The 15,337-nt window shown below is 33.0% G+C and overlaps 2 protein-coding genes across 3 annotated transcripts in view; one reads left to right on the top strand and one right to left on the bottom strand.

Annotated features, from left to right (window-relative positions):
* LOC138333928 (uncharacterized) overlaps positions 1-10,119 on the bottom strand; it is a 67,640-nt gene extending 57,521 nt beyond the window's left edge. Inside the window, exon 1 of one of the 2 annotated variants that reach the window (XM_069282593.1) lies at positions 9,752-10,119. In XM_069282593.1, the coding sequence (XP_069138694.1) occupies positions 9,752-9,874 (123 nt within the window). In that variant the 5' untranslated portion in view covers positions 9,875-10,119. The remainder of the gene's footprint in view (positions 1-9,751) is intronic. The other variant, XM_069282598.1, reaches the window with a different exon arrangement.
* Positions 1-15,337, top strand: part of LOC138333927 (uncharacterized) — a 35,931-nt gene that overhangs the window by 15,816 nt on the left and 4,778 nt on the right. The window contains exons 3-5 of the mRNA XM_069282591.1: positions 453-563; positions 8,886-9,157; positions 14,688-14,760. Coding sequence (XP_069138692.1) covers positions 453-563; positions 8,886-9,157; positions 14,688-14,760 — 456 coding nt within the window. The remainder of the gene's footprint in view (positions 1-452; positions 564-8,885; positions 9,158-14,687; positions 14,761-15,337) is intronic.

Raw genomic sequence — 15,337 nt, 5'->3', positions numbered from 1 at the left:
ACCTGGAAAAACTTTCTCCAAATATAATGTGATAATTTTACGTAACTATGTGAAGAACTAGTTGAAATATCACCAAACCACATTTTATACAAGTATTAAGAACTGTTGTTATTGCCAAAAAGGACGATGCTTGATATGTGTAGGTTTTTGACTTTGTTGTGTTCTGTCATCAATATTGATATGAATATACTATGTCTAATTAACTATCTGCCATGCAACACTGTTAATCTGTCAAGGATGGCGTTATGAAGTGATTACGAAGTGATCGAGGCATATACCTACGTTTAAGCAGTATGAGTGTTTAATTATTCATCAGCATATTCGTTTGAAGATGTAAGCCACCCAACGAACCTATTAATTCTGTATAAACTTCGGTACTAAATGTAAGCCATATATTAGCAAAGTCGACAAACATAAAATAAACTTGCGCTATTTTCTCTGTCTCCACACAGATCCGTCACATCATTATATGTACAACATCCTAAACGCAGCCGACGCTCTTCATGCTAGGACTGAAGAACTGCAGAACCAGAAACAGAATCAAGAGACGAGTGAACTCGTAGGTAAGTAATTGTTGCTGATGTCTATAATGATAATTGGGTTATGGCCGTCAGTGTTGTTGGTAAGTACGAGCAACAGGGCTGTTGGTGTGTGATAATCATATCTGTTGTTAGTTTTAGAAATAGTATTTTTGTAATCTTTTATATTTTTTTTTTCGTTTGACATGACAAACAGAGACACTTTCATTCTTCACACACACACACCTTATACTATCAAATATACACAGAGAGAGACGAAAAACAAAAAACAACAAAAACGTAAAACAAAGAGAAAGGAGAGAGAGATAATAAGAAAGAGAAAGGGGAGGATTAGACAAAGAGGTGGTATTAAGAGTGGCATGTACCGTAAGCGAAGAATGGAAGCTTCAGGGATCGTCAGTTTTAAGTTTAATGATCGGCTAGGAAACATCAGTGTCGTTCGTTTATTGTGTTGTTGGTGCTTAATCCTTTAGATCTCCATTGATCATTTGAGCAATTAGGGCATATTTTAGATAGAACTATCAGTGTTTTGGTACATTTTCATAATAGGTGGTGTCGTCAATGTTGGTATTTTCTCCCTCTTCTTATCAGCAATTATTAAGGTTCAAAGATACAAATATTGGAAGGCTTTTAAAACGGACACTAGAAATGTATTTAAAATTGAACAGTACTGAAGCTACATGAAGCATTGATAAAAAAAGATTACGTGTAATTGTTATTAACCGTTCTTTGATAAATTTTGAAAATTAGATTGAACTACAAATGAAGAGCGCGTGTGTGCTGTCTAAAACTGAAGTGATAGTGAATGGTATAACAATAGTCAATAAAGTGAAATCAAAGAAAGTGCCTTCTTTACAGCAGGTCTGTTATCTATATAGTGACAATGAATGATGCACATATCACAAAATAGAAAAGTTAATCATTTGTTAATGTTTTTTTTTTCGATGACAAATACTTTAATAACATTGCAGTGCGGCGAACTTCCATTTCATGCTCGGATTTAGAATGCATCGTTAATGTATTCAATTCCTCTCCACAATGTCGTTTTGTTTTCCTATAATGTAAAGGTTGATATTGGCTGATATTGCCACTTAACGAATTCGTGTTCAAATGGTTACAAGTTCAATATTTCACAGATAGGTATAACTGCTAACTTTCAATGATAAACATAAAAGCTAAGATTATCACATTCTACCTTGCCATACTGCGGTATAGTAAATGAGTGACGGCAAAGAAATGATACACAATAGTTTTTTTTTCATTATAGAGTATATTGTCCACTGTAGTGAACGGGGAACAATGTATTAAATACAAAGGTAATTTCCCTTGGGTCATTTACATGAATAATATGATTATAGGTTTATTTAGTGTTAAGCAATCATGAAGCGTATATATGTATTGTTTAAAATACTTTAGGTATATTGCCCTAATCCCAAACCGCCATCTTGTCTTTGACAAACGATTACATATGTAACAGAATAAGTCAAAAATCTACTTTGTTTGCCAGTGATCCCTGACTTTTTTAATGTTTAGTTTTAAAGTATAACCCTCATAGGAGAATAATGGGTAAGTCATGTTCTCTGTATTTAAATGTATACTTAAAGTTACAGTAACGGATATAGAAATGTATTCCGCATGTCACTTTCATGGTCGAGTGCTTGTGTTGTCAGCAAATATAGATATTGTTTTCATATGACTTTAAGAGGCAAATCGTTACAGATAAGAGGGAGTGTTCAATATATCAAGAGTGGTCTTCAGTAGGAAAATAGAGTTCTATTTATATTATGTCTTTGGGTAGAATTAAACGCACTTGTAAATTTACAATTTAAAACGATAAAAACGCCTGATGAATGACATGTACAAGGACATTTAAGGATATGGAAATATAATCTTCTCGTCACTATTCATATACCCTACCGCTGTTGACAGATGAAAGTGGACATAATTGAAAGCATTTCAAGTCGATTATATGGTTTGAAACCCATGGAACTAAATACATTGATGAATGGGCCTACTGATAACTATAGGTAAACAGAAACCTTTCAGCGACTCAGACGATATGTCAAACATTGTATTAACCCTACAAAACGGAAGTTAGTAAATGGTACTCTGTGTATAGGCTATCGGTGGGCAGACGGACTTTTCCTACCCGACCTTTATCAGCGTCGGGCTTCTGCTACCGAAAATGGCTTTTATAAACAAACGAAATTCATGAAGGGAGCCTATAACTGCGTTCCCTTCTCGCACCACAATGGGAGTGTGGCCTATTACTATACCTAGTAGGTCAAACAGGAGAGCCATTCTTAAGAGGCCACAGCTTACAACGTTTTATCCCACATTTAGAGATGATGATATAGGTACGTATATTTCATTGTTGCTCGGTCGTTTTGTTACGAAGAAATTGTGAATTGCAGCTCCTCAAGTACAAAATGCATTCTTGATTTTAACGGATACGTTGTGGTTTTGTTACGAAGTAATTGTGAATTGCAGCTCCTCGAGTAAAAAATGCATTCTTGATTTTAACGGATACGTTGTGGTTTTGTTACGAAGTAATTGTGAATTGCAGCTCCTCAAGTACAAAATGCATTCTTGATTTTAACGGATACGTTGTGGTTTTGTTACGAAGTAATTGTGAATTGCAGCTCCTCGAGTAAAAAATGCATTCTTAATTTTAACGGATACGTTGTGGTTTTGTTACGAAGTAATTGTGAATTGCAGCTCCTCAAGTACAAAATGCATTCTTGATTTTTAACGGATACGTTGTGGTTTTGTTACGAAGTAATTGTGAATTGCAGCTCCTCGAGTAAAAAATGCATTCTTGATTTTAACGGATACGTTTTAGATGGTAAAACGTCTTGTAAGATAAAATACAACAATATTTCTTTGTATTACACTTTTCTATGTGACGCAATATGCAAACTTGTAATGCATGTTCCTTTTAGTTGCAAGATAGTGTTTACTCAAACAATGTTGAATGAACATGAAATGAGCGAGCATGTACAAGGACATTTTAGAATATAATGCCTCCACTTTAAGAACCTTGTTAAAATCAATTTTGAGTTTTAAATTAGAAAAAAATAACCACAAAAAGGATATGTAATATGCAGCTTTTCAATTATTCAATAAATATAGCCTTTTGTGATATGTCTGTCATCGGCCATAAATATATATTGGCTATTTAACTTACTTTACAAGGTAGCAATACAGCGCTACAATACTTTACCCTCCATATTGTATGTTAGCAATGTGATATGTAATGTGGATATTTTGTATATTGCAACTGACTGACATGACAGGTTTTCACGCAGACTGTTAAATATGTATCATGTGCATCAATTTTGACATGTTTCACTGTTTATGCACGTCTGTCAAAACCAAAACATATGACAAGACATTTATGTCTGTTTGGTGTTCCATTTAGTGGTTCTAATAAGCAAAAGATAAATCTATTTTCTACCGTGCTTTGTAATGCAATTTAGTTTATATTTGTGTCTAAAGTCAAACCCATTTCTTTAAAGCACATTTGAATTATAAATTGTTTATGATTTAATTCCTTGTACTCAGGAATGAAATATTAAATTCCGCATCAACGACACTGCAGGTCTGCTACTTTATGATATTTTTTTTTTATTTTAATGTCTATACGCATGCTATATTATATAACAAAACATCGGTGCAGACTGATGGTAAAATCATTATCAAAACCATTCTGTAAACACAACTACGTATGTCATGGGGTGCAGTTATTACGCTTTGTTTAATTTTGCACATTTAATATTTAAATATGAAACCATTAACACGAATGCCAATGGGTGCATTGCATTTCAATGTAACTTTATTATTTATTTTCGAGGAAGCACAATCGCTGCAGATTTATTATTAAACCAAAGCTCTTTAATCGAGTGCAAGAGAGTATATGATATGTTAAATTGTTCTACTCCAATATGTGCACGACGTCAGACTATCAAATAATCAGTTTTTTCATGAGTCTATTTAAATTGGTTCGAGTATATAACTCGTTTATAATGCGTTAATGATAGTTCCTGATGTATTCCATTACTTGAGGTTTGTGAAATTCAGCAAGATATTTAATTACACCTGGTGAACAGTGGGTAGTTTCACACAGGCGGAAAGCATTTCTCATATTCTCTCTGTAATAATCACGGAAGTATACTATCAATTAATAAACTTTGAATAGGTTTTCATAGTTCGGTTTTCTATCATTTATCAGACAATGGTCTTTATCAAAGTAATTGATATCACAGTAGGGTATATCATGTGGTGAACTAAAGATTGGTGTTAAATTATTTCAGTATAGTCATTAATTTTGCGACCGCATATCGCGAAAATAGGTTTTTAATGAGGGTTACAGTTTAACGCACACGTCGTTTTTGACGTAGCATGTGTCAATTACATGCGTAGACAAAATTCAGCGGTACAATGTCTATTATAAAAGCAAGTCGTTTTGATAAAGTAGGAAAATTACCAATGTAGGTACCTCAATAATCACATTACCCATACAACATTTTATGTGCCTATAGTTTGGGTGATGATCCAGTTTTCCCATCGTTTATTCATGTTTTGAAAGCATGGAATATCATCATTCCACGACAGTAGTATCATACAGAAAATAAAAACTGAAAAAAAATATTCTCGTAATTACGAGAAAATTATCTCGTAGTAACAATATAAGCTAGCGTAAAATATTGAGATAATTGTCTCGTAATTACAACAATAATGTTTTTCATATATAAATATTAATTGGTATTAGAATGGTTTAAAACTTTATATTATCTAATTTCTGATGAATGCCGAATATGGTAAAGAAAATGGATATTGTGGACACAACACGTTATCGTAATCGTCTTGGAACAAAATTGCAATGCCAAACTCGTTCTAAATCGAGTGACAATATTCTTTTTGACAACGATTAACATGTTGATCTTTTTCTGTTTCCATCGCATTATTAAATGATATGGGAGTTCCCATGATATCAACGTGATGCAATATGTATCCATGGTAATTATTTATACAATGAAGGCTCCGGATATATAACAATATTTCTTTATCATTATAAGCACACTATCACAGACAAAAACTTTAAAAAAAAAATCTTGAATTAGTGCAGCTTATATCTTTTTTTATTACAGATATTTTTTTTGCCTGGAATTAATTTTGATATGTATTAAAATGATAGAAAGCAAAAACAACCAGTATTAGTGAGATATCTAAAAAAAATAAATTCATATCTCAAAATAATTGGGTATATACATTCTGTAACACATATTGTGTCGTTTTCTGAGCATTTAACCACTCATTTTACTCTCTAACTGAAATTTCTGTATCTGAAAAAGTCACCATAGTAGTATTTCCTATTGTGAGTATTATTTGTCTAGGTTGTATCTATATACATGTATATTTATGTAGTCTATATGTAATGTATACGCCACCCTATACACCCTAATACTACAGAAACCATGTAGACAAGGTCAGCGGGTATAAACTATTATTATTCATACATAATCCGGTATTTAAACAACCATTGTTAAGTCTTACTACATTACCGTTACTTCTTAACGTCCAGCCTAGACCTCATGGGTAGAACACCTAAAATTTGATTAGAATTCTAAAAAATTTCTGTTAGCGATTTGATTTAAATCAACAAAACATAGCTTCGATTTTGAGTTACACAACAATGAAGAAATTCGATCCTTAAATCTGCATTTCATTGTTAAAAGGATTTTACATGATTTCATGCGCAGAGGATGTTCTTTGTAAAACTGTTTTGATTTGATACTGAAACACACAATTCCAACGAAAGACATTATTCAAGGGTACTATGATAGATTTTTCAGAGATCTTTATTCAACGTTTGATCGAATAAGTTTTATAGTATATAGATATATAAGCAAAACAATAAAAATCCTTTCAGTCAGTCTATTACCCAAAAGCGGATAACAATAGAAGTGGTAGGATTTATGGCATGTGTTGATTTTTCTAAATGCGTGATGTATAGGTCCCGTCTGTCACCAACAAATGGTTTATAAAACGGACAACTATCATATATAAATTAGTAGGTGCACATGTTCACACTAAACCGATTAGCTCTCAATACCCTATACAAGACTTCAAATGATTAAAAGCAAGCTTTTGGATTTACATAAAATTTCAAATCATGTAGGAGCATTAAAGCGGTAAATTCATTACATTTATCGGTGCTTGGCCCAACAGGAGTTGCGCGCCAACGTTTTAGAAGTTTTTATTCATACATATCGCATCAGATTTGAACTTTTAATCCAAGCCGTTCAAACTCTCTCCCTGACAAGCCAACCTTTTAAGGCTAAAGTCGTTACCAGGGCCAACCTGTCTGGGATAGTACAGTAACAGACCTTTGGTGAAGGCAGGTATGGCTGTTGAACAAAATATTTTTTTATTTCAATAGGGTTTTAAAATATCTTTCTTAATTTCTACAGAAATTAATTCAGTTTTTATAGTAATCATGGTCTTTGGTGAGTCTTTAATGTCTGGACGCCATTTGAATGTCTTGTGATATTGATCGGCGAAATATAATTATGTCATTCTGTCATTTTATGATATAGGAAAAAAATATTAACAGACACAATGAAATATGTAATTGATATTCATATTTTGAGCAATTTGTACTGTTAATAAGTTATTTTTTCTTTCAATATCGATGATAAAGTTTTACTATTGTAGTTTTCGTATTAGTGTGACGTTAGGAAATCATTATTACTGCGCTAACACATATTGTTTTATAGTTATGAAATATGATATTCCATAAAATATATACCTACAAACGCCATCTGGCGGACCATTGTCTCCGTCGGATGGTTGTGTGTAATTTGATATATTATAAGCGTGTATATTGATATCGGGTAATGCGGGACCTTTTTATTATTCATAATACCTATATAAATATATGATCATGTATAGACAACAGATATAATCTGCACGAACAAATTCTTTAGTCCAATATTTATAAACATACATGCAAAATATGTGTTCATTAAAACAAATGTTTTTCTTCTAAGTAAAATTAAGAGAATGTTTCAATAATGCATCTAAATGTTGAACAGATCAAGTTGATACGTAAGTATAAATGCTATAAGGTTAGAATGATTAAAAATGTATGTACGGTATAGTCATGATCATGATGTAGATTCATTTTACTAGACCCTTAGGATTCAGCTCAAGTAGTTCACACTTGTAATGTATCAATGCGACCGGGGTTCGATTCCCTAATTTCACTTTTTAGAGGTCAAAATTCAGTTGTCATATTTGATGAAATTGTAGAATGTATATACCGTACAACTAGTTATTGTCAGAGAGATAATGTTTTCGCAATTTTGCAGCAGATTGCCATGATTGCGAAAATGGTTTTACTAAATTTTGAGAAAAGGTTGAATTATACAGTACTATTATAGACAAATTACGAAGATGTAAAACCGCTATAATTTATGTTTTTCTCCTTTTTGATTTAAAATCACAAACATTTTGACTCCTGTTAATAACGGCGATTTAACGTTTGCAAAATTTACACTAGTGTTATGCATACAGTATGGTTATCTTAATTTTGTGGCCTTGTGTATTTCTACATGTGTAGAGAAACCAAGGATACTTATCTATGTTCTTTGCCCTATAAGTGCTAGGGACTCGGAGAGATAAGGCCCCGCTGATTAAGCCCCTTGTATGGAATCTCCAGGCGTGATAATGTCTATTCAGGCTGAAAACATATGGCTATGCTTTTAAGGCTTTATCATACAGACAGTGTTAATATTGAAACATTTATAATCCAAACTCAAACACGTGTTGGTTCATTCAAAAGAGTAAAGATTTATCCCCTTCAATCCGTGTCTGATAATATTGTATCATTTGTCATTTGTTGTCGACTTTTACAATACAATGTATAAAATATCATATTCTACCTGTTCCAGACGAGTGTATTGAACAACAGGTTTTTCTTGTTTTTGTGGTGTAAGGGTTCAGATATAGATTTCGTTTGCAATAATGTAACCTAAACAATACAGTCTGGAAACATGCTGTTTCTTGCTATGCAGTAACTAGTAGTTACTGATATCTACTGGCATTACCAGTCATAAGGGAACGTATTTGGAGGTAATTGTTCGAGGCTGTCCCCTAAAGTTCAGAGCCTCGCCAAACGACTGGTACATACGTTTTCATTATATATAAAACGCGGTACATGTACAATATCTGTGGATAAATTTAGCACATCGATGTACTATAGGTCTGACGAAGGGCTGTTATCTTAATCCTTATAGCAGTGTCTTAAATTTATTAATGGATTGGTGTTTTTATATATTTCAGAAAATATTCGCTCAGGCGCTACTCCGATACCCTCTCCACCCAAAGAACCACGCTCCAAAACCCCCGACCCACGGCAGGACTACCACTGGATCTGTTGGCCAGAACCAGAAACCAAATCTCCTACCAAAGATAAAGTGCCCCATCCTCCTCCCCCTCGTCCTAACACATCTCTGGGCATCAGCTGGCCCAATCCTAGACCAGGAAACAACGCAGACGACATCGAAGACAGGCCTAACTCTACTGAACCGGGTTATGCATTCGGCGACCAAGAGGTACGTAATAACGAAGTTAGGTCTAAATATCTCTGGGACTGTGTCAATTCTTTATTTTTTGTTTTTCTGGTTCGTGTAGATCACGTGACAGGTGAAGGTTCTGGTAACTAAAGTTGGACATTCTAAACCCTGCATCAATCACTGGCAGCACACCACCACTATATTTTGTCAGCAACCAAACATTTTTGATACGTTGTTCTAAAAAATAACACAGTTGACGTTGATCGTGGAATCCTTTCGTGAATATGAAATTCTTTTCAACGTTTGTCTATACATTGGCATCATCTGCTATTGTAAGATGCAAAATGTATTAATGGTGAGCTTTATATTCAGATCAAGCTTATAAATGTGTCACAATGTAGAGTTTAACCGCAATATGAAATAAGATTGGTGCAGTTCGTGACATGTTGATGTCATGTTTTGACCCCAAAATTGCCTTATATGATGTGCATCGCTCATTTATAAGTTATATATAAATGGAAGATGACAACGGCGACTGCAGAAACAATTATTTAAAAAAAATTAGTGTCACACATAATCAAATAAGTTTAATCACCCTCAGATGGCAACAGTACTGTAACTCGGTGTACTTACTTTGATTGTTGTCTCGTCTCGGTATGCGATTAGAGTAGAATGTGGGAATAATTCCATCATGCTAGTCCCGATAGGGATCACTTTGTCCGTATTATACTGGTGGTCAAGCACAAACGTAGCCATTTTGGATGATAACCTCGAACCAAAATAGTTAAGTCTCTAAACCAGAATCTCGCTACAATATCATTGTGAAGCGGGTGTAATGTTTTTAAATATATTTAAAACATGATTTGGCTCAACGGTCAGAATATGGAATAATATGTCTGTGTATGATGTTTAAGTCTTGGGATAACTTCACAATCTCGTTGTAATATGTTTTCATGGTAGATTACACAAACTTGTAAACGGATCTGTAAATACAGAGATAGGTTTATTCAGTTAAAGATACGTCTTCAATGTCGGCAATCCGATATTTTACTTATCTCGCCCGGTGTTATTATGCTTAAAGCAAATTGGGCCAGATATTTTAGCAATCATTGTGTAGGTATACTATACCCTCCAGTGTTATATATATATAACGTATTGTCTTACTACATCCAATAGAGACACAAAGACCCTTGTGTCTCGTCGGTCGTATACCAGATAGGGGTTATTTAATAATATCACATATTAGATTTCAAATGAGCAGAATCGAATATCCAGAAACAAAATTGAAATCAAAGAGTTACATAACTTTATATATGAAAGATTCTCATGTTTGGTAATGTCAATGGGTTTATGCTTGTCTTATTTTATCTTTTTATTTCACTATTTGCACGTTCAATCGATTTAATAATCGATACTAAATACTCTCTAGATTATGTTAGTTTTATTTGATCGTCTTTTGGATTGAGTCGACTGTGGTTTGATATGTCTGTTTGTTACACATAGTATATTAAACGTTTAGTTAGCAGCAGACTGGTGCGTTGAACATTTCTAAGCGCAAAGAAATTTTGGTGTCCTTAGTTAAAATTACTTAGAATTCGTTGGTTGCTGAAAAAACTAAACAGCGTAACAACAAGTTAATCTTTTATCTTTACTTTACCTAGTAGGTACAGTCAATTTGTCTCTATGAATACTTTATATAAAGTGTGAGTAATCAGTATATTTAGGGTAGAAAATCTTACATAATCCAACACAATGATAAAGAAAAAACATATCACGTGTTGAATTTTATATTGTTTGATTATTTTTTTATCTCCTTGTCGACATATGGCCATTAATTCAAATTCCGAAGTTAACAATGTTATCTGTATGATTTAGGGAGGTAGCTTTTGAACCTTGACCCGTTATGTCTAAAGATTATCAAGGTTTGAGTTGTGCATTACGTCATCAGATTGTGAATATCCGGTTTAAGATAGACCATTAAAACTTATGTTACGTTCTTGTTCTTTGAGTTTAATCAACTGTAAAGAATATTCCAAAATTTATTTACTTTAGCAATATGAACCATGGTTTATTACTTGCTTCAATATTAATGTTTTTCATTCTCCGTCCAAATATCTCCTCGAAGAATTTAAAAGAATGATAACAAAACCCAAATTAATTTACTTTCAATTATCGTTATATTAAGATTAAATAAACCCGTAATCCTTACAATTTTGTACACGTTACATTGAATTTTTTCTTATAAAATTGTCTATGACACCTGTTAAAAATACCTGTATCACAAAAGGAAAATAGATAAAAAAAATGGTAATTTACAAACAAGTAAAAAAAATAGGAATGTGGAGAAAATATGATGTCTGAATATGCGAGATCACATAGTCTACTTCTTACCACTTTTAACATCACTCTCAGTTCAGCACGTACAATTCAAAAGCATTAACGCCGCAATCTTTGCCCCGACAATTGTTATTTCAGTAGATAATACCTTATGTTAAAACATAATCTATATATTGAAGATTAAGGCCGTGGTTTACTTAGCGTATTGTTTTCGAACCTTTACATTCTTGATGTTGATAAAATATGAATATATCCACCACACTTTTCTATTATACACAATTCAGAGATAATGTAGGAGCAATAGACCGAGGCTTGGCCCTTTAATTGCAATGTCAAATAGGTGTTAGGGTCGAGTTGTACGGCTTAATCTGGTTCCTGTTGTACACCTAAGATGTACTAATGAGATAAGATTTATTAACAACTTAACTAAACAATAAGCTAGCTTAAAGATTTCTCTCTGTCATATTGTCCATCAAATGTCCATGAATATTAACGAGGTAACAAATACGTTCTAGAAAAGACTTAACTTTACAATATGGTGGCTTAGAGATTTTTCTCCAAAGTAATGTCTATCAAATGTCCAGAAATATTAACGAAACGTCAATTTAATTGTATAAAAGACTTAATTAAGATATTACTTTTCAATAAAGTCCATCAAACGTCAATGAATATCATAGGTGCGCTAATTAATTGTAGAAAATAATTTCAACCACTTTGATATATTAATTAAACAAGCCATTTTTTATACTTTATATTTATTATTTGTGCCTTTGTTGAATAATTTCAAAGATACATATATATGTATATAATCAAAAGTCCATTGTTGGATCGACCAAGATGCATAATGATAAATTTTATAGTATTTCTAGCTGCATGTATATATTAAAAAACATTTTTCAGTTCGAGCGTTAATTTCATTGACTATTACTATGTTTTGGTTTGCGGTATCAACTTGATCCAGTTTATACTAACGTAAAATATTATCACAAAGAATTAAAACAATACATACAAAATAACCAAACCGAGGAATATTTGAATACGCAAAAACAACAGAGAATAGACAGGTTGTACTTCAACATGACTTGGCGTACTTGTTTTGTCTTAACAGGTATATGCTATTCATCTGTAGCAGACTGTGTATTTTAATTGTAAGAAGCCATTCAAATAAGGCTATGATATATAAATCTCCTTTGAATATCATATACAAAGCGATGACAGGAAGGTAGGCATTAATCTAAACAGGAAACCTATGATCTTCTGTCATGGTATCGAGCTTCAATATTTTATCAAAGTCATTTTGATAATTTATGTTGTTTTTCACATAAATTTCTAATTCAAACATTCTGATGATATATCTTCTAAATATACGTATATCTGAATCGGAAAAAATGGTTTATTATAAAGACATTTAAAGAAATATCTACAAATATCTTTTTGACAATATATCATTAAGCTTATCATTGTTAGATTAACCTAATCCGGTATTAACGAAATAGTCTGGAAGAGGATAATATTAATTTATCAACGGACCTCCTGTTGGAACCTTGACAGAAAAACGTCTATCAAACCAAAACCATTGACCATTCATAAAGACTTTAACATACGCCTAGGCGTTAAGACTACTGAAGTGCCAAATCACATTTGACCTGCATTCGCGACTGGCATCGATTACAAGTGTCGCTAGCATTGGTCGTGTGGGATCATTTTTGTTGATAGCTCGACGTGATTGCAACATTCGTGTGAAAATGTAAACAGCTATCATCAGGTAAGGTGATACTTGGTGTTTTATTGTTGGTATCTGATCGTAAAATGTGTAATCTTACGACACCTTGGATATGATAAGTGCGTATTTGATAGTGGGAAATAACAGACCGGTAGTTAAATTCTCGTTGACACTAGAAGGTAAGTATATATTACCCTGTTAAATACACCCGTGTGAATAATCTAGGTGAATATTGATGATGTGAGAGATTTGTCGGGGGAAGTTATTTGGCATTGTCTGTTTGAGAGGCAAGTCAAACGTAGGATATGTCTATTAACAAGCTCATACTGTACAAAGTTAGGAAAGAAGATGGTTCATAGATCTTGTGTTGAAAGGTGTTATGGATGCATTTGATACTTGATTTCACGGAGAAAATATTTCATAGGAATTGGTTGCAACCGTTGAAGGCACAGAACAAGGTGACTTATCTAAGAAAATAATCAAGTTGTTTTGATAACACATCTTAATAATTAAGAGTATGTGTATGATTTCTGGTATGCTTTTGCCTATCCAACATTTGGGAAGCTTTACTATTTGTCGCTTCTCCCAAGAAATTTCAGTTGAGAGACGGTTGGATATATGGGATAACAGTTCAAATATTCGAAATATAGTTATCATAAAACCAATAGGTAGTTATGTTAATGCGTGAGTGTCGTTTCCAATAGACATTATTTCGAAAACTGCGTGCAGATTGACTTTCCATAAAGCCACTAGCCCTAAATACCCGTTACGGCACTTCCATATAGATAACATATTCAGAAACATTTCAATGTGACAATGCATTGCAAAAGACAAAATGGCATAGCTGGTAAATAAAACATATTTTACGGATTCAAAAAGAAGTATTTGTAAGGAAGATATCATTGTTATAAAATGTTCTTGTTTGTACAAGTGTTCCATTTAAAAACTGGTGTTTTGAAATCATTGTGTGTCATATATGAATTAGTATTATGTTATTTTTCTATTCTAAATGAACACCATATTTTTAAGGTTTTTTGGTGATACTTTGAAAGGTAAGCTCAAAAGGAGACAGCTTAGAGCTCAGTACGGTTAAATAATTCTAGAACATACTGTAACAGGTTTGATGGACATACGATACAACAGGCATATTATAAAAATAATGGTACAAGGCGTAAGAAAAATATGGCAACACTAAGAATGTAGTGGACATTTTTGGATAGATATACAAGGCTGTATGGACATATTGTGAACTTCTACAATAGTTGAACGAGGCTGAATGAACTTGTATGATATAAGTTAATGTATGAACACATGCACCATACAGAATATGACGTAACCGATCATACATTCAAAGTTAACAACTGGCGTCGCACTAACATATTGTACTTCCGCCATTGACAGCTGCGCAAGACTGAGTTTGAAAACCTTTGTCGTCTTTTAAGTTAAAAAACACGACAATAAATGCACCTATATGGAAATCAATTGTAACCTTTTATATTTTACCTACAGGAAATAACACGTGGACCTCCTATGACCTTTGTTCCTGAACTACAATCGTGGATTAACGCTGCTAGTGATTACGGTAAGTATCCTTTAAGTATTCCTAATTGGAACGTCGTTAAATCATGGTTACGCGAGGCTTTAACTTAAACAGTAATTACGGTAAGTGTCCTATTGATAATGAAAGAGTAAATGAGTTTGAATTTATAAGTATAATATCACTATGATCAGCTGTGGTTATCTGCCCGTGATGACTATATGTTTATAGCTACATGCATAGTATATTACATATGAAATATAACTGTAACTGTATGTTTTAAAGTCTAACCTTATTACAATATATTATAGAATGGTAGTCAATATAGCGAATGGATTAAACGTGCTCGTTATATTTGTGAGTTATGGATTTTAAATACGATTAAAGTAGATATTACGGAAACTGTGAATAGATTGTGCATTGCCTGGAATATAAATGTATACAATTATGGAATATAAGCGGATTAAATTATTCATGTACGTGACTAATACTTGACGTTAGCGCTACGGAGGTGTTCGGTAAACATTAATAAATGTCATTTTCATTTCATTTCACTTCACATTTTGCAATTGTTCTCTCGATTGTGTTTGTTTGTAAAAGTGACATATATTGTACAATATAT

The sequence above is a fragment of the Argopecten irradians genome, chromosome 10 (genome assembly GCF_041381155.1).
Source record: "Argopecten irradians isolate NY chromosome 10, Ai_NY, whole genome shotgun sequence".
In the NCBI taxonomy this organism is placed as follows: Eukaryota; Metazoa; Mollusca; class Bivalvia; order Pectinida; family Pectinidae; genus Argopecten; species Argopecten irradians.
Note: the sequence above shows the minus strand (reverse complement) of the source record. Positions and strands in the feature narration are given on the sequence as shown.